The sequence below is a fragment of the Leptonychotes weddellii genome, chromosome 5, assembly GCF_054177405.1.
Source record: "Leptonychotes weddellii isolate Sample4059 chromosome 5, ASM5417740v2, whole genome shotgun sequence".
Taxonomy (NCBI): domain Eukaryota; kingdom Metazoa; phylum Chordata; class Mammalia; order Carnivora; family Phocidae; genus Leptonychotes; species Leptonychotes weddellii.
In genome coordinates, this window is record NC_138373.1 from 63,578,136 (window position 1) to 63,598,802 (window position 20,667).

The following is a 20,667-nucleotide window of genomic DNA, read 5'->3' on the forward strand; positions in this document are numbered from 1 at the left end:
TTTAAGGGCATTATTCAGAACGTTGTTCAATATACTGGGCTCAAGAAAATTTTTCTCAAGTGTCAGTTTGAGCTTAGATAATTGCTATTTTTGACCATAAGGACAACGATTCATTTAATTCAGGGTTTCTCTACCTCAGTACCATTGACATTTTGGGCTGGAGAATTGATGTGGATGACGTCCTATGCCTTGTAGGATGTTTGGTAACATCCGTGGCCTTAATCAGACACTCATAGTATCCACCAAATCTTTACCAGTTGTGACAACCAAAAATATCTCCAGATATCGTCAACTGTCCCTTGTGGGAAATATCAATCATACCTGAGAACCACTAATTCAACTAAATCAAGGTTCTCACTTTATATGTACTACAAGGACAAATTCGTGGCAACTTCTAAAAAAACATGAAAAGATCTTAAGATGAGAATTCTGTGTATTAAATTCACCTAGGCTTTATCTTAATTCTCAAAATTAATATCCACTGTTCTAGTGACCAAAAAAGTTGCATACTTTTCTTAGCTTCCATCAGTTCTTCATGCAAAGAAGGAGAGGAGTGAATTCAATCATAGCAAGACTTGGAAAACACAGGAAAGTTATCACTTTCTTTCTTCAAGGTAAGCATTAGGAGTTTATCTAAAATCTTTTATTAACCATGCCCCTAATTAGAGTTGATTACTCCTCAATTCAGCAAATTTCTACATATTGCTGGCTTCTTTATTTTCCTATCTGTAAATCAGAAAGACCACTAAACATAAACTCTTTGTTGATAAGGACTAGGCCTTATTAACTCAACTCTGGACTCATCACATATCACAATGCCTGGCCCAGTATTGTCCAACTCTTACATTATGTTTGAATCAGTGGTATTAAAACAGTATGAAAAATCATCTTAATAGATAGGGGACTCATATATAATGGGTAACTTCTACATAGTCACCAAACCTTGTATTTAATAGATGCTTACCATACACTCACCCAATGGCTGCCAAAGCCATAAAATCTAAATAAACTTAGCATATAAAATTCAGAACTAGAAAGCAGTATTTATATATTCTCCCACTGATGGCTATAAGACATTGCCAATGCTTCAAATATAAGTTCCTTTGCTCACTAAGAACAAGATAACACAAAAATATTTTGTGTAAAAACAGCATTTAAATTTTAACACACAGGACCAGCCAAGTGTGGGTCGTGGTGCTTAAGAAATGTTGTTGCATCCAGAACAAAAGACAGAAATTGATGGGAAGTATGCCATTCAAATTCTTCTTAACATAAAGACAGCCATTTACCTTTCCTCTAACACTTTTTTAAGGTGCCGTTAAATTAAAGGTGCATCCTTCATAAAACATGAATTAAAAACTACAACAATAACACACAAAAAAGCTCTGTATTTAATTATATAAATTAGGGTGTAATTATTCACATAAAGACACTATTTTCCAAATATCAGGCACCTGAATATACTATTATTTAATTAAAATTTACTATAAGTCACATTTAGAAATAAGTCAATCAGAGAGACAATTATATGATTTCACTCGTATAAGGAGCATAAGAAGCAGGGCAGAGGACTGTAGGGGAAGGGAGGGGAAAAAAGAATGGGAAGTCATCACAGAGGGAGACAAAGCATGAGAGACTCTTAATTATGGGAAACAAACGGTTGCTGGAGAGGAGGTGGGTGGGGGGATGGGGTCACTGGTGATGGGCATTAAGAAGAGCACGTGATGTAAAGAGCACTGGTTGTTATTCAAAACTGATAAACTACTGAACACTACACGAGAAAATTTAAAAAACAAAAATCACATTTAGGCAATCCACTTTTTATAAATGAGTTTATTCCAAGAAGATAATCATTAGAGCATGGGCTTAATGAGCTGATATGCAATCAAAGAAAGTAAAGTAACTAGTGTCCCACTTATATATTACCTTGCATACCATACATGGTACACACCTCACATTTGGAAAAACACTGCCCGAAGCAAATCCAAGATAAGATTTTTAAAAGAGCATATCCATGCAGTAATCAAATGTTCCACAAAATTAGTTTAAAATCTGTTTGTACATGTGTACAAACAAACCTAAATTTTATAAAGAATAAACTATATTCTAAATATTATCTTACTATATTCTACATAGAATTTTGTATTATATTACATATTATTACCTATTATATATGAAGATCTACTGATGACTATCAGTAAAATCACATGAGACTACTGGTAAAATTAGGAGCACCTGGGGGGCTTAGTCAGTTAAGCGTCTGCCTTCGGCTTAGGTCATGATCCCATGAGCCCCGCATCGATCCTTGCTCAGCAAGGAGCCTGCTTTTCCCTCTCCCTCTGCCTGCTTCTCCCCCTATTTGTCTCTCTTTCTCTCTTCACATAAATAAATAAAATCTTAAAAAAAAAAAAAAAAAGACTACCGGTAAAACCACACAACACTTGAAAAAGTGCAATGTTTCTAAACAGATGTGACTAAAAGATAAATGATTTTTGACTTACACATTTCTTGAAATGGACCTTCTTATTCTTAAAAACTACTCAATTATAAGATTAGACCATTACAAACACTAAATTTATTTTTAGCAAAAGTTCTTCACCTTTTTGTGTAAACCTGCCAGGAACAGCTGACAGAATTCTTCAGGCAAGTGTCCTAGAACTTGAGTCCTCTATGTCCCTGGGTTCCTCATATAAACTCACTAAGCCCTATATTTTCTTTCCTTGAGATGGTATTCTAATAGCAGCTCTTCCAGATCTCTGACAATAATTCTGGCCCTGACATCTCTTCAGATAAGTTCAAGTAATGGTTGTATCCAAGTTGATTATCCACCAAAGATGCTATGTTTGGGTTCGGTGTGAAGGCCTCTGACTATTTCCTATTTGATCTAGCATTCAGATGAAAAACACGGAAAGAAAAATCCAGGAATACAACTTGAACTGTTATCCTTATTTACCTTTAGTGAGCAATTAAAAGTCTACCAGTCTGAAGTAAAGTAAGCCCAATGTATTGAAATGTGAATCTTGCCTACCTCTCCAGCAAAAGACATTTGCCCAGGTTCTAAACTTAATCAATTTTTGATAAAAACAGATAATGAATTCCATTCACAGGAGCATGGCTGGATAACAAGAGTTGGCATCCCCGTAAATCAAGATGAAACATGCAGAGAAGAAAGAGCTTTCACTTACTTGCACGAAGGACTGAAGGTGTGACCTCAATTTCACTTGTTGCTTGATAAGGCTGAAAGGCTGAAACACTGTTGGTACCAAGCTCACTGCCAAATATCTCTGGACTCTGGGTACCCGTGGAACTGGCACTGGTGCCATCACCTCCATGGTGTGGGTCCTGCTCGTCAAACACGGCTACCAGCTAGAAATGAAAGGTACGTTTGCATTTACAAACAAAGGCATTTAAAACTGCCACCAAACAACTGGTGAATCACTGAACTCTACCTCTGTAACGAATACATTACACATTAATTAGCGGAATCTAAATAAAATTAAATTTAAAATAAAGTAAAACGAAATTGCTACTAAAGTTACACCACATTTGACATAAATCTACAGAGGAAAAATACTGACACTTAAGCACCCAGGAATATTATGTTTTAGGAAGCAAAACTTCAAAGACATAGTCTTCCCCTGAGTTTTGATGCTTTACTTTTGTATTTCTAAGTTGTGCGTTTCATATCTGAAATTCTACTGGTGAAAAATAATAAAATGGTTTTTTATCACAGAATGCTAAGGAAGATGGGGTAGATTTAAATCTTTTTGTAAATGATATATTAAGTGGAAAAGCAAATGCATTTCTATATATAATACATGCTCTGCAGTACTACATATATAGCAAAAGATATAAGGTACCTTTCACATAGGAGGAAGGAGTATTAAAAACTACACGTGTCTGCCCATTTGTGCATAAGGAATATAAGAAGGATAAAAGATACGGTTGTCTCCCAGGAGTTGGTAAGAACAGGGATGAAAGAAAAAGAAAATGGGAGCAACGAGGTTAGTGGGGAGGAAAAGACTTAAGTAATTTTGGAAAACTATTTTCACTGTTTACTGTTAAGGCTAGAGACAAAAAAAAAAAAAAAAAACTGTCATATCAGTTTGTTTCTCACAAGCGTATGGTTTAGAAATCCTCACACTACTATACACACACACATACACACACACACTCACACACCAGGAATGATTGAAAAAGAAAAATATTTTGGATAATGAGAATCAAAATTCTCTCTGTCAGAAACAGAAGTTACAAATAAAGAAATAAACTCTGTGATATTAGATTAAAATTAGAGGCATCAATATGAACATGTGTTTTTTCATAAGTGGGTAGGTAGGTGGACAGATAGATAGGTATGGATGAACGTTAATGCATATGTGGTTCTTAGCTCCCCCCCTCACTGGGAAGTCCTAGAAGCAACCACATACAGTATGAAGGAACACAAGCGCCCGGATCTTGGTTTCTGTTACCATTTTCCAATAAATAAACAAGGGCTCCTTAAAAAAATAGTTAATTCCAGGGTTGGGGCAGAGAAAATATATGATGGGCCTGGAACACCTTTGATGTTAAAAGGTAAAGAGTACTCCAAAGTGAAAGAGGCACATCAAAGGGAATCAGGTGTCAACCCAAAGGAGCTCCCAATGGCCAAAGGTGGGACAACTCATAAACAAGTCAATAATGATACAATTGGATTTTAACCCAAAAACAAACCTAGTATCTGTAAGGTCATAATGATACAAATAAATAATTGAAGAAATAATTAACGGTGGAAATAGATAGCTCTTCCATACTGTAGCATTCGATTTAAGAAAAAGAGAAGGAATGATGGAAATAGAAGTCATCACCAAGCAATCTCCACAGCAAGAATTGCTGCAGGTGAAATCACCAATGGAAGCTAAAATCACTGGGTGAGCATATCACGAGAAACAGGGTATTTGCATATCTCAAAGTATCTCCCCACAAAATACTTTTTCATTAAAAAGAGAAAAATGGTATCTTTGCAGGGGAGAAACTTGCCAGACACCACTTTATCAAGGTTAACATCACCAGTAATGAGTCATATCACCTCTGATAAAATGCACGGAGAAGGACATAAAATTACTTTGGTGGTATTCCTGATAAAAATGCATATCTTTGATCTAATCATGAGAAAACATAAGACAAATCCAAATTGAGGGACAATCTATAAAATAACTCACACTCTTTAAAAATATTAAAGTGATGAAAGCAAAAGAAAGGCTGATGTAGTTGTGTAAATTGGAAGAGACAGAGGAGAAACAAGAATTACAGGCAGCATGAGGTCCTTGCCTGGATCGTGGACTAGAAAAAGGACACCAGTAGAAAAGAGGCAGCACTTAAATGAGGGCTGTAGATTGGTTAACAGTATTTACTCAATGTTACTAGTTTCCTAACTTTGATAATTGTATTATAGTTATGTCAGATTTTATATTCGAGGTAGATGAAGGGTATATGCAACTATTTTTGCAACTTTTCTCAAGTATAAAAGTATTTCAAAATTAAACTTTCATAATACAGCATTACAAAATAACATGAAAATTAAAATTCAATCTATTTCTTCTGATAACCAAACAGTGATAGCACTTTAAAATCTCAGAGTAATAAAGTTCCAAGGGCCAACACCACCTTGGTCATTCACATTACAACCCTATGCCTAGTAAACTAAGCGAAGCATTCCAAGGAAAGCAGAACCATAACTAACCCAAAAAAACCCACTCCTACCTACCTCTAATTCAAGCTTCTCCAATGCTAAAAGTCTTAACAGTTAAAGGATGGTATGATAAATTTACAGAACATGAGAAGCATTTATAATTACAATCCTCATTTCATAGATGGTTTTGTCATTTTGAATAAATGATATTTCCATGAACATTTATATATTGTCAATCAATTCATAACACAAAAAAGAAAACCATCATAAGGTCAAAGAGACATGTACACAACAGGAAGCTCAGAACCCTGCTGTGGCATCATCTATAATTGGCTGATTAAACAACATGGAGGGAGGCTAAGTGGTAAGAAGAAATTAAAGTAGGATGAATAGTTGGGCCACTCAACCTTATAATAAGCAACATAAGTGGGAAAAGAAATTCTTAGCAGTTATAAATAACAGAAAGGTGTTTGTATGTATGCACTGAAGTTTCCATAAACAGAAATAAAATCAGCCTGTTTATCTGACATTGACTGGGAACAACTCCCAGGGTTAGTAACAGACATTCGGCTAGATGAGCAGTCAGTAAAGTTCTGAAAGGTCCAAACAGTAAATATTTTTGGAGCTTTGCAATCCATGCAGCCTCTGTCACAACGATCTGACTCTACCATTGTAGCACAAAAACAGCCACTGGCAATACATAAATAAACGAGCATAACTAGGTTTAAATAAAACTTTATTTACAAAGCAGGTGATGGACCAAATTTCACCCATAGGCCATAGTTCGATAATCCTGCACTAGAATGCTCATCCATCCACAGTAACATCCAATTTACAATTTTCAATTTGGGAAATAAAACGAAGAGTCAAGGTACCCTGGTAACCCTGATAAACTACCAATATCTATTTCAAGCTCTTCACTGAGATTTTGAATTTCCATACTTGATTTTAATATCATCAGACTTCTCACAAGGTGTGTGGCTTAATATGGATTTTGAAGATATTAAGTTTTGACACTTGGTGTTTAGTTGGAAGCAAATGCAATGCAAGTTTTGTTATTAACTTTTTACATTGGTGTGTTTTCTCAAGAATCAAGTCCTTTCTGCAAACTGAGAATGGAGATTACAAATTACAAAGAATGTGTCTTTAAATGCCACACATGGAAGAACTTATACATATATATTAGTTTCAATAATTATCTCCAGCATTTTTAGAAAACACAAGTATTATGAAATCTGGACTGTGTCATGAACAAATGCTGTTTGAATTTCAGTGGCAGAATCACAGTTGGTGATTTGCAATATGCCAATAACATACAATTTCCACAGCTTTCTTTTAAACCAAAATTTAAGTGCCAGGTGCAGATATGAAGTAATTTTGTGTTAAATTGGGAAGGGTATATAATTTTAGAAAATCTACTCTACAAGAATGTATATAGTAGCACAGCAAAAGAAAACGAGACCTTCACAAAACATCACATATTAAAAATCTCTATCATGCCCTTCAAAAAATAAAGGAAATGTCTGCTTTTAAATTTGTGAAACATGACTCATATCCATATCTTAACAGATGGAATCTTCACTGCTGTCCATGAAGTAGATCATTTTTGAAAGTTCATTTTTACTTTCAATAGTTATGACTTAATCTCTCTTCCAATCCATTCATCCATCAAATCTCCATGAGAACAGACATGTTGAATTTAGGGTAACACCCACAATTATAGATAAACCCACATTCAAATAAACTCCAAATTGCCCATACATTCCTCACCTACCTCAGGAAAAATCATTTTAACTCTCTGAAACATCAGAACCCTCCAAACTGCTTTTATTTTTTTTTTCAAGCTATTTTTAAAACAGCACATGCAAACACTCATAAATCACTGGGATAGAGGGGAGCCCCTTTAATGGGTAAAATTATGTGCTGAAAGCCCAGAGCTGTGTGTAGCAAGGCGTCTAAGAGCATAAGATTCCGAATCAAACAGACCTCCAATCAAAAATAGCTCCGATCGGGGCACCTGGGTGGCTCAGCCGGTTAAGCGGCTGCCTTCAACTCAGGTCATGATCCCGGGTCCTGCGATCGAGCCCCTCATCGGGCTTCCTGCTCAGCAAGGAGTCTGCTTCTCCCTCTCCCACTCCCCTTGCTTGTGTTCCCTCTCTCGCTGTCTCTCTCTCTGTCAAATAAATCAATAAAAAAATCTTAAAAAAAAAATAGCTCTGATCGTACTTCGTAGATGGGTGTTGGTAAATCCACTGGCCTCTCTACCATCTCTCAGTCTTATAGTCCTCATCACAAAAAAGAGGAAGGTGGTGGTGGTAAGCAGAATAATGCCCCTTGTTGTCTATGCCCCAAACCCCAGAACCCGGGGATGTTAACCTTTCATGGCAAAAGGGACTTTAAAACTATGATTCAGATCGAAGACCTTAAACTAGAGAAGTTATCCTGGATTATCCTGGGGAGGCAGACATCTGATCACTCAAATCTGGAAAAGTAGAGAACCTTCCCCAGCTGGTTCCCAGCTGGTCAGGGAGAAATGTGACAATGATTAGAGAGATGCTACGTTGCTGGCTTTGAAAATGAAAGGAAGCCATGAGCTAAGGAATGTAAGGGGCCTCTGGAAGGCAAAGAAATGGATTCTCTCCTAGGACCTCCAGAAAGGATCAGAGCTCTGCTCAAACCTTGATTTTGGCCCAGTGAGACCCATGTCAGACTGCTACCCTACAGAACTGTGAGTTCATCAATTTGTGATGTTTTAAGCCATGAGTTTGTAGTAATTTGTTACAGCAGCAATAGAAAACAAATAGAGCACCCTTGCCTACCCTCCTAGAGCTGTTGTGACAAATAAAGAGATAGGGTATATCCACTTTCAGAACACAATAAGCACACATTTACCATTAGCTATTTTTAAGTTATACTGTGCTGGTTGATAAATACATACTTTTGTAAATCTGAGGATCAGTTCCAAGAGTAACTGAAGACTGAGGCAAAGCTCTCCCACACACCAACAGTGGTGGGGGCGTGGCAAGAAAAGGAAAGGAGGAGCCTTGACAAGGGTGCCTGTCAGTCCAGTTAAGTGGCCAGCTCTTGATTTTGGCTCAGGTCATGATCTCAGGGGTCCTGGGATAGAGCCCAGCTCTGGCAATGTGCTCAGCGGGGAGTCTGCTTCAGGATTCTCTCTTACTCTGCCCCCTCTCCCTGGCCCATGTGCTCCCGCTCTCTCTCTCTCTCAAATAAATATTTTTATAATACTTATTTAGTATTAAGTATAATTATAAGTAAATAAATATTTATTTGAGAGAAAGAGCAAGTGAGCAGGGGGAGGGGCAGAAGGAGAGGGACAAGCAAGCAGACTCCCCACTGAGCTGGGAGCCCGACAGGGGCTCTATTCCAGGAACGCCAAGATCATGACCTGAGCCAAAGTCAGACAGACACTTAACCAACTGAGCCACCCAGGCGTCCCAATAAATAAACCTTTAAAAAAAAGAGAGAGAGAGAGAAGCTTTGCTAAAAAAATTCAACATCACAATAACCACAAAAAGAACTTCTTTTGCAGGTGCTCTACATCCTCCCCTCAACTCCTCACACAAAAATGGAGCAGCTTTTATATTTCATTTCACAGAAAACTGAGACTCAGAGATTAATATGACCAGAATTTAACTATAAATAAGTACAGAATGCATCTGAGAACTGGAAATCAAATCTATCCAACTTAAAAGATCCTTCTTCTCCCAAACCTCCCGCCCCCGGAACATCTAACACATTGACAGCACAGGAACTGGGAAGCTGCAGACTATCATCATCCAGAGTCTCTGAATAGGATTCCGTTCATTCTTGATTAACCAAAGGTAATAATCCACCTGACCAAATTAACATAACTTTGATACCACTACCTAAAATTTTCTGAATATATCTGAGGGAAACCAAGATAATTTTAAGTAATTCCAGGCTGGTGATATCATCACTTGGTCTTAATCAGAAGAGCTTTTAAAACCATCAAAAGATCTTGTAGATTCTGTCTCTTCCTCCAGGAAAATGGCAAGTGACTTAAGTAGTTGACCAAGTGAGACCTCAGGTCCCGCTAGGCTCAGGCCCCACACAGCCTCAGAAACCATGTCACTGCCACAGCCCTTGAATCGTCCCTCTGTCTCTTGATTTCGTTCATATGCAGGCTGAACATATCCAGAGGAAACTGATTATGATGGGTCTCGGGAATGTCCTTTGCATACTCAACCTTAATATACCAAACTGTGTGACTTTGAAATAAAGACTTGTACTTCTTTAGAAAGGCATCACCACTGTCAGCCCTGGAGAAGGTCCAAAGCATGTGGAAAAATACTAAAAACCACAATGAGCTTGAAGACTCTCTTTTCACCTATGGAACAAGAGTGGCCTCAATGAGGAAGCCAGACTCCCCTGAATCATTTGGTTTATAGTATCAAAACAAAATCAGCAAGAAACGCAAAAGAGAAAATGCACTTGATTGTGCTTCCAGTGGGGAACTCTCTATGTGTGCCACATTTTTCAATATTCTTCCTGCCACAGCAGTATGATGATGATGATGCCCCAAAAAATGACAGCATCATGTAACACATACCTCTGAGCAATGGGAGGGAGATTTCATGGGCAAATCTGCCGAAAAGAATAAATGCAACAGAAAGAAAATGGAGTACAAATGTGAGAGCTGCAGCACAGTGCAATGTTTCTAAAAATAAAAAAAATCAAGTGGTTGAAGACACATGTATTTTATGACTGAAGTGATACTGTTCCAAAACATACAATTCTAAACTCTCATATTCCAAAACTGCCTTTTCTTTCCCACAGGTCAATCTGTGAATTTCTACAATTAGGATCACACATACCAATAGCTCCACTTTTTCCCTTTCACTCAGGGATGTACTTTTTAAAACATGTCAAAGTACATCAAGTACTTGGGTTCCGGAATTTCCCTTCATCCATCTCTTGAAAAACAAAACAAAACCTTTCATTTATGGCTGTCTCCCATACAGCACACTTAATAACCTATAGCACATCTATAAAAGGAGAATTACCAGATAGTAGCATGATTATATAGATTAGCATAGTGTGTAATCTACACGTAAGCAAGGAATCTAATGAGGTAAATATTTAATAGTGCCGTTTCAAACAGTACATCATGTAGAAGAGGGCAAGACATTCCCATTGCTACTTGCACAACCAAGGAGACCAATACCATCACACACCTCTACCTGTCCCACAAGAGCTAATAGCGACCTTTAAAAAAGTCGTAGATACCTAAAAAGGTATTATGCATCATCTGGAAATCACAGTGAAACATATTCAGCTATGACACTCCCCAGCTTATATTTCAGAGCTGGGATTTAATTCTGCTGTCCCTCAGGATGATACACTCGATCACCCACTGAGCCTTCAGACTAATTAGATTCCCAATTTAAGAGTAATGTTCAACTAATAGCCTTGAGTATGTCAACTGCAAACCACAATGAAAATATGCAAATGATGTAGCCATAAGCTAGCTGACCCACTTGTCAGATATAATGTAAACCCCTCTCCCTCCCATCCCCAGCACCAAGTGCCACTGTTTCATTTGTACCCATCCATGAAGTTACAACTACGTTACACTACTGTTTAAGTGTTAATAAAAAGTAAGATTGCACAGTAAGATAAAGCAAAATAACTCTGAGATTGGCTAATCACAGAGAGATAGGTTGACTCCAAACTGGAGGAGGCAGCATTTCTTATGATTTTTATCATGAACACATGCAGCTTTCTCTCAAAGAGATGACAGTAGGTAAAACCAGGAAAGAAGCTATATGAACCTCAGAATCAAATGTAATGATGTAATAACTAATTATTATATAGACATGGGGAGAAAAACTATTAAATCAATTTGTAAGCTTTCTGATGACTGAACTTATGTTAATGACATAGAGACAATACTAAATCCTTAATCATTCTCTGAGCCCTATTTGCTATCATGGTTCATTAAAAACTCCTTTAAACAGAGCTACTGTTTTACTGGATGAGTAAGCAGAACTATACTAAAAGAATATGTTTGAGCCAATGATGTTTTGTAATAGTAGTAATACAAGCTATACCAATGAAAACTAAGTCACTACAGACGGAGCATCTCAAGCTTGCCATTGAAAAACTTTAAATGTTACATTCACTAGATTAATTCTGTGCTTCATCAGCATTTCAAGAATTAAGTATATTTTGTCTGATGGGGGGGGAAAAAAAAAGACCCAAAGCTTAGCAAGGAACTCTAAAATGACATGAGCACACTGAAAGCTAGCCACCTTTCATACTGGCTATGACAGGAGCCCCTGCCCTACTCTGTTCCATGAGAACGGACCTCAAATCCACACCAACTGCCAGCCCCACAGCTTGAGATTTTACTGTTCCTCACCTACAGTGCCCTCCCCACCTTGCCACTCCGCCACCCTTCCAACATATATCTACCTAAAAGCAGGTAAGATGTGGAAATAGATTCAACAGCAAGGTGTTTCAATCTGTAGACAATTTAATGCTCAACTATTAATATGTGTTACATATTGATTCACAAATAGCTTTTCAGGAATAATACTCAGGAACAGATGCATTAATGAATGGGAAATGACAGGCTCCCTCAAGAGTAACTTCGTCTATGAATGCCATAATCCGGAAATTGGGGATCTAAATTAAAAAGAAAAAAGTTTCATTAATCAAAGTCCAACATCATGGAGGAAATAGGGCATAATGAGACAAGCCAAAACCATACACACATAGCCTTTCAATGCCCTGCTCTAAACTGTAACCAAAACCCACAGCACCAATCATGATGTTACCTGAGCTTTACTGAGCACAATGATCTTTGTCCCACAAAGACGAGCCATTGCCCCCTTCACTCCCAAGTCTGTCACCATGCTCCAATCTCCCCAACTCCTGACCCAGAGGCCCAAGGGTTGAGAAGCTGCTGATGTGATTCCTCAGTCCAGAAACACAGCACCATAATTACACTGCGCAAGACCACAGAGTCTTAGAAGGTTAAGAGGCTCCTGCCCTGCCCTCTTGTGCATCTGGATTTCTGCCTCCATTTGGTGAGTCCACCAAAGCAGGGTTGAGCCCTTTGGTTAGGAAGGTGCCTTAGAGGTTACCACCTCAGCAAGCCAGGTAAATCAAGCCAGGGCCTGTTCCACTGACTTGAAAACCTTGTCTCAAGATGCCCACACCACCCCCAGCTCCTCCTTCTACCATATAGCTAGCAAATTACAAATGTTTGCACCAGAGAAAAGGAGTCATCCAACGTAAGCCTCCAGCTGCTGCTGCATTCTCCTACCACCTCGCACACACAGCCCTGTGCTGTAGTTGGTACAGGCGCTTTTAGGCACACAGGCGCAATCAGCCCCAGTCAGTCTTTCATCAAGTAGCACCATCTCACAGAACTTCGACAATCACATACTTTGTCTAATCAGCCCATCACTGATTCCATTGTTGAACGTAAGACAAATGACTCATCACTAAAATTTCTTGCCAGTCAAATCTGGTGAACTATATATAATACTTTATTTTTTTGGCAATCAGTAGTGGAAAACTTCCCGTCCTAAAATAGAAATTAGAAGGATCACTTCCTTAGTTCTAAATGTTGCAAATCATGTTTAAAATTAAAAGCACGAGAAAAGAAAACTTGGCTGTGGCTCCAGTCAATCAATCAGTCCCAGAAGTAGATAAGCAGAAAACATCTCAACACAATGTTAGACCGAAAGAGGATGCAACAGAGGTAAGCAAATCATCCTCTCTGGCATTTAAAGACAAGATAATATTTCCAACTCAAATAACTAGCCTTGTTTCCAAGGCAACTTGGCATTTGTATAGGGAACTCACTAGGGAGTTAGTAATCCCTTAACTGCTGACTTCACGATCTGAACCAACCCCCACTGATACTTTAGCTTCCATCTAAGAGCATCATCAGAAAAAGAGAATTTAACTGCTGCAAAAGAAGAAAGGAATTCAGATGACTCTATTAAGACTTTGGGGAGTGGGAGGGGATATGGGAGAAAAAAGTGCCTCAGAAAAGCAAGCTGGAAGAAACAGGAGTTGCTTGTTTAACAGTGATTTCTTTTCCAAGGAAGGTGCATAAAAACCTACTAGTTCTGTTCGCTCAAAGTTCTGAATGAAAGTTCAGTTTACGCTGATGCATAATAAAAAGTCACTATTCATTCTGACAACCACAAGCCAATATTAGCAAAAGATCAAAGTTCAATAAATTTGTTTTGTAAAATATAACGATAATGTTACATTACAAAATGCCTTTGTTTAATTTGCATGCAAAAAGGATAAGTGTGATTTTTAAATATCCACCCAGAGGCAGAGATGAAAAACTTCAAACATTTTCTGACTCCTTCTTGCTACACTCATTATTTCAATACCTTCCACAAAGGAAAGATAAAGGTGTCCTTGACATTAGCCTAAATTATCTTCAGTATGCAACACAATGCTGATTAAATTAGGCTCATTTTAATCAACTGGCAGGTTTATTCAGAAAGTAACTAAATAATGAAATTCTTTATAACAACTCTTCATTAGTATAACCTGTTTTAGCAATTTTTTTTTTTAGAGTGAACACAGAAAAAATACTAATTGTGTGTCAATCCTTTCTCCCTCATATTTGGCAGGTAAAAGAAATAGCAAGTTAAGCATTTTCCCCAATCCACAAATCACTTTCATACTGAAACTTAATGCAAATCTTTTGAAATCTAGTACCATCTAATGGATGTAGGTAGCCAAGTCCAAAGAGTTTGGAAACCTTAATTTTGATGAAAATATATTCCGAGGAAAGCCAAAGCCTCCGCTTTCCTTTCATTTACTTCTCACACGCAAGAAACGACCCCATCCATGACTTGGGACGCTGGAGGTGGAGACCTGTTCATGTTGGTGTTTGCAGGGCACTCCATTCACTCCATTACCATGAGGCTGCCAATGTTGAACTGGTTCCCCAAAATGAGTCAGGCTCAGAGAGGTGATTCACCAGTTGTATGACCCGGGGCAGCTCCAACATTCTAGGTCTCAGTACTGATAGGTTTGTTGCGTATCTGATTTAATCCTGACAAACTGCACACAACAGTTCTGCAAATGGCAAGTACTCAATAAATGTCACCTATTATTATTCTAGGTCTCAATACTGATAGGTTTGTTGCGTATCTGATTTAATCCTGACAAACTGCACACAACAGTTCTGCAAATGGCAAGTACTCAATAAATGTCACCTATTATTATTATTTGAGAGGAAGATGAAGGGCATTGGGATTAAGTTAAATCCTATGAACTTTAATCCTAAAAACTGTGGGGCATCCTTAAATGCATACTAGTTTAATTTGCATTTATTCTGCAGGTTTCAAGGACTATGAAGAAAGGACCAGAGCGTAAACACAGCTCCTTAATCCAACAATGAAGAAGTCATGAGAGTCTAGAGGAACGGAAAGGCAGCGGAGTGAAGAGAGATGGAAAATGTATAATTATTAAAATGCAGAACTGAGACTTATTTAAAAGGATTTGGTACATGGTTGGGCTGGTACTATGAACGAGGGGATCAATCCAAAATGTCTAGGTTTGTGGCTTGGGTGGTTGGGCAGAGAGCAAGCAAAAGGAAAAGAAGTTTGGGACCAAAAAATAACACATTCACTCTGAGGTGAAGCTCTCATATATTCAGTACCCAATTCCCGGGAGAGAACTAAAAATGGGAGTCTATCATGCAAAGGCAAGTTCATGGCTAAAGAAATATAATGGAGCAATGTCAGCATGTGGGTGGTAGTTGAAGCCATGAGTTTAGTTAAGGACCCCAGTCTGAATGTGGAGCATGTACAAAAAAACCTGAATAAAGCTGAGACTGCAAGTTTCTCTTCCTTCCCTCCAATTCCACTTCTGAAGATATTTGAGAAGAACTGACAAAAGAATGTTAAGCAAACTCAAGGCAACACAGTTTCACAGAAACTAGGAAAGTAAAAGTATCATGAGTAGGGACCAGTAGTATTTAAATACTATAAAGGAGGTATATTAAAACGTTCTCAGGAAGGTCACACCAATACATATTTTCAACAAGTAGGACCTAGTTATTTTACACCAGTACTAAAATAATTTCAATAATAAGGATATTTTAATATTTAAATATCTTAAAATATGAATAAACTTAATTTTTACTTCACTGATGATCTGAATAGACATGCAAATATTTGTTCAAGTAGCACTAACCAGATAAATTCATCTTCACAACAGTAGGCTTGTCTTAACAGATGAGGATTCTGTAAACAATTGATTCTCTTGTGAAAGGGTCTTATTTCATTAATTTTTTGCTCCCGCCTAAAAGGTGCCCTGACAAATACATGGTGAATTACTATCACTTATTATATCTATTTTGCAATCCCTTTGAAAAGTGTAGGCAAGTTGATACAAGTAACTAATATACTACAAGTCCTCTGGGTATCATTCCCCAACCTCACCCCTGTGCTTATACCCAGAAAATCAAGCTATTTTCACAGCCTATAAAAAGAGAGAAGGAGATTGTGGCTTGTACCTTAGTTCAAGGAATGATACCAATTACCCATGTCATAGTCCTCCCACTTCTCAACACTCTACGATCCAGATCTTATTATTCTCTCTAGCCAAAAGTATTCTTGAAAGAGGCTGAGCCTAGGAAACAGCAGATTAATGCAAAATAAGAGCCAGCTCATATTCTTGCAGTCCTTGACGCCTCTAGCCTCTGGTTTCCACTTTCCCCCCATCGGTGCCACAACTTTCATTTTTGATTAGACAATTTTGCACCTGCTTAGAAGGCTATAGTTCATCACCTGCTTCATTTACATTCTTTCATACCCTATGCCAAGTATGTGCCAAGAATTGTGGGACATACTAGTTTTAGACCACTTTGTTACTTTAACAAAGGCATGAACCTTCACAGAAAAAAAATGCATAGAGGCACTGAAATCTGGCTATAGTTTCAGCAGGTTCACAAAGCCCTGCTCTAAGAGAATGAAGAAAGAATTAAAAACACATTTTCCGATATTCAATTAAATATCAATACACATTTCTTAAATTCTTTTACATCACTCTGATAGTACAAAGATACCTATTAGCTGACTAGAAATCTCTTCTAAATAGCCTCAAATTCTCTTTATTTTTACTTTAAAATATTCCTGTTAGTTTTTCTGTTCTGTCTTCCCATTTTACTATATATTCAACGTTAAAACCTAGAAACAAGGAATCCCTCTACATCGATTAACACAAAAATTCTATTTAAAAATGTGATCATGAATATAGCAGAAGCAGTAATAGCAGCTGAGTAATACTAATGGGAGTAGCTAACATTTCTTACCACCCCTGTGTTTAGACCTTTTACACATTACCTTATTTAACCCTCAGAATACAAAGAGTACTACCATCATATCCATTTAATACCCAGGGAAACTGGAAACACAGAGGGCTAAGGTAACTGGTGGTGGTCTACCACCACGTCTAAGTGGTGGAATTGCCCACGTGTACATGAAGCCAATGGCTTTGCCCCGAATCACTGCATGACACTGTCCAGCATACAACCTCCATCATGGCCAACAAGCAGAGGGGTCATTAAAGGATGACCACATCAAGGAAAAGGAGAGCCACAAGTCTTCCTGTAAAGGGAGACCTAAAAGAGAAGAGCCAAGAGACACAATCTTCCCAAAGTGTGTCACTTCTCAAATAAACTCAGCCTTCCCTAAACATTTACATCCAACAGAATAACAAAATAGCCATTTGCGATGTTACCTCTCAGTACAAATGCTCAGCTTCAGAAGGCACTCGGCAGGCTGCCATGAGATGGTAAACACCCCAAATTCCATGAGAAACTGCATTTCAATTTCAACCAAGCCCACAAGGGGAGTTTTTAGAGGACGATTTCCGTAGACAGCAACAACCGCCAGTGTTTGGAGGTATCGAAATACCAAAGTGGTATGAAAGCTGTGCGAATCCGGAAAGGAGTCAGTGTGGGTGAACCAGAATGAAGAGCAACCCTCAAGGATGCAGAGTGGCAGAAGAAAGCTAAGAGGGCAGCCTTTGAAGTCTGGGAGCCATTGGTTCAAATACAAACTCTACCACTAACTAGTTGGGTGGCCCTGGGCCAGTTACCTCTCTAAGCCTCCATGTTAAAGTAAAAAAAAAATGGAGACGATAGTAATGCCGACCTTGTGAAGCTGTTATAAAATTCATGCGGTTGTCATGAGCAAACCTGAGTCCATACGTGTAAATGCTAAGCAAAACCACAAGCCCACAGCCAGTGGGCGCATGAACCGGGACAGCAGGGTAGCAGGAGTGGTGATAGTGGATGGGGCTGTCTTCATGAGGATCCCCATATTCTGCTTATTTTGAAGACTAAGTGTATTACTAGGCAAGATACTCAGGGCTTAAAATAATATTAAGTTCAGCAAAAATATTATTTAACAATTTAGAAAAACAATACATTACTAGCTGCTTTGAACACATTCCTACATTTCTTCTCTGTAAGTCTTAAGGAAGTCTAATGGCATGAGTAGAAACAGGTAAAGATGGGGAGAAGGAAAACAAGAAGGAGAAAAAGAACAGCTTCTAGCACGGAAACAAAAATGCTAGGGGCTGGGAAAGGGGCCAAACGGTTTATCAGAGAATGCTGCCTCAGTACATGCCAAATCCAGAGCCTGCAGGACAGAGAGGACTGGCTATTTCCTGTAACAGGGCTACAAAAAGAGTTATGAAACAGTCCATGCAATGAAAGGGGTTTTTTCCACTATCTTACATGACTAAGGACAGCAACAGACATTAAAGAGGAGCAGTGTTAATGTAAAACAATTTTAAGCATCTGACTCTTGAGCTCAGCTCCGGTCTTGATCTCAGGGTCATGAGTTCAAGCCCTACACTGGGCTTCACACTGGGTGTGGAGCCTACTTTAAAAAGGACAAAAAGAGAAAAAGAAATTTTAAAAGCTAATATTCAATTTGCAGTATCCTGAAAATATATTTAGGTTTTAAAAAGCCAAATCTGACCACAATTAATTCAAAATGCTCAGTGTTTTCTTGGTATTGGTACAAAAACATTTTTCATTCACAGAAACTAAACCTGCTGGACAATTACCCTAACCAGTTTTTGGTACATGAATCAAGTTAGTGTTGTTGCTAAGTGTTTGAAAACAATGTGACAATGAAAGGGTAGGGCATTCTGAAGACAAAAGGACAATGAAACATTCCAAAAATAACCCATCCGAGGTTCTTCAACACTAATTCACTTTGGTGTCTATCACAGCATTCAGTTCAATCCCTAGTTAAAACCTACATTTCCATAAATCAGAGCCAATGACTAGATCTTCAGTATAGCATAAAAATATTTAAACTATTCAGAGTTTTCACTGCCCTCCTCAAGTATATAAATATATATTAAAAGGTATTTAAATCACTGAGTCTTATCATGTCTTCAAGTCTACAATGACTCATAAATTTACTAAACACAAGAAAATCTGGAGAAAAGTAAGGCTGCATTAACAATCACCCCCCACAATCTATGGAAGGAGTAATGGAGTGGTACCGTATGTCTTCCCAATGCCAGTGTGTCTCAAACACCATAAGGCTATCAAGGAGCCATGAAGAATAAGGACTTAGCTCATTAGATGGTCAAGCATTCAATTTTCTAAAGACTTTTTTTGAAAGATTTTATTTATTTATTTGAGAGAGAAAGTGAGAGCACGAGTGGGGGGCAGGGCAAGGGAGAAGCAGACTCCCCACTGAGCAGGGAACCTGACGTGGGACTCAATCCCAGGACCCCAGGATCATGACGTGAGCTGAAGGCAGATGCTTAACTGACTGAGCCACCCAGGCGCCCCCTAAAGATATTATTAGAAATAATAATATTTGGTAAGGAAATATAGGAAATATAGGACAGAACCATTATTTCCCATTGATCATCACATTTCCTTGGACAATATCCTAAAAACCTCCCACAATCTTTTAGAAGACAGTGTCCACACCAGAAAACCCAACACCACTGTGGAATCATGAATTCTGATCCCTCTGGGAGGGCACAGTGGTCTCGGAACATCACCCTGTTCTCCTCTGAGGAAGTCAACATAGTCAATACCTTGGACAGGACACAGGAAATTTAAAACATAACAATATGAATGACCAAAGGACTGAAAGAAAAGGTAAGAGAGACCACAATGCAAAAAGTAAGAATAGTACCAGAAAAGTTATCACGGGAAAGGCAAGCCAAGGAGACACTGGGTATTCACATCCTCGATGGCAGACCAACCCAGACTGTGACTGCTGTGGGGTCCACACTCCTCATCAACAGTTTTATCTCTGAAACCATAAAAAATGTTGGCACTGTCTTAATGACCCAGAAGCTGGGAACTGCTCAGACAATAAAAATCACTCTCACACAAAAGAGACCCCACAGACCATACTAAAGGCATAACAGCAAATGCAGAAAAGGCTATTGCTAGGACATTTAAAAACAGTTCTTACATCTTTATATACTACCCTACAAGACAGAACAATAGAAACTCAAAAACTGGTCAAATTAGTATTTATTTTAAAACAGAAATCTGATTAGACAATTAACATCAAAATTGCCAGAAACAAAAACAAACTTCATGTAAACAAATCATTAACAGGCTGTTGCTTTTTCTTTGGAAAAAGAACATTATTTATAAATTGCTGCCACCTAAAAACTGACCTGATTCAGTACTGTCAGACAGTGAACTACACTTAGGCAAGTGGTAATTTATGAGGGAAAAAAGTCACTTCACAAACTGTGACATGTCTTGAAGTGTAATAAATGAATAAAACAGAATATTGCACAACAAGATTGTGAAATCTTTAATACTATTCATGCAGAGAGGCTGAATTAAACTTCTATATAATGTCAAAATACGAGTTAAATTCACTCAGTAGTTTCCCCTCATAAAAAGGTAATTATTAATGGAAAATCCCTGAAATTAGTGATTCAGAGTTCCTGGTGTCAAACAG

At 38.1% G+C, this 20,667-nt stretch overlaps 1 protein-coding gene across 19 annotated transcripts in view; it reads right to left on the minus strand.

The window, feature by feature from the left end:
* Positions 1-20,667, minus strand: part of PARD3 (par-3 family cell polarity regulator) — a 624,325-nt gene that overhangs the window by 376,053 nt on the left and 227,605 nt on the right. For all 19 annotated transcript variants that reach the window (XM_081820853.1, XM_081820856.1, XM_081820859.1 and 16 more), the window contains exon 3: positions 3,186-3,366. In XM_081820853.1, coding sequence (XP_081676979.1) covers positions 3,186-3,366 — 181 coding nt within the window. The remainder of the gene's footprint in view (positions 1-3,185; positions 3,367-20,667) is intronic.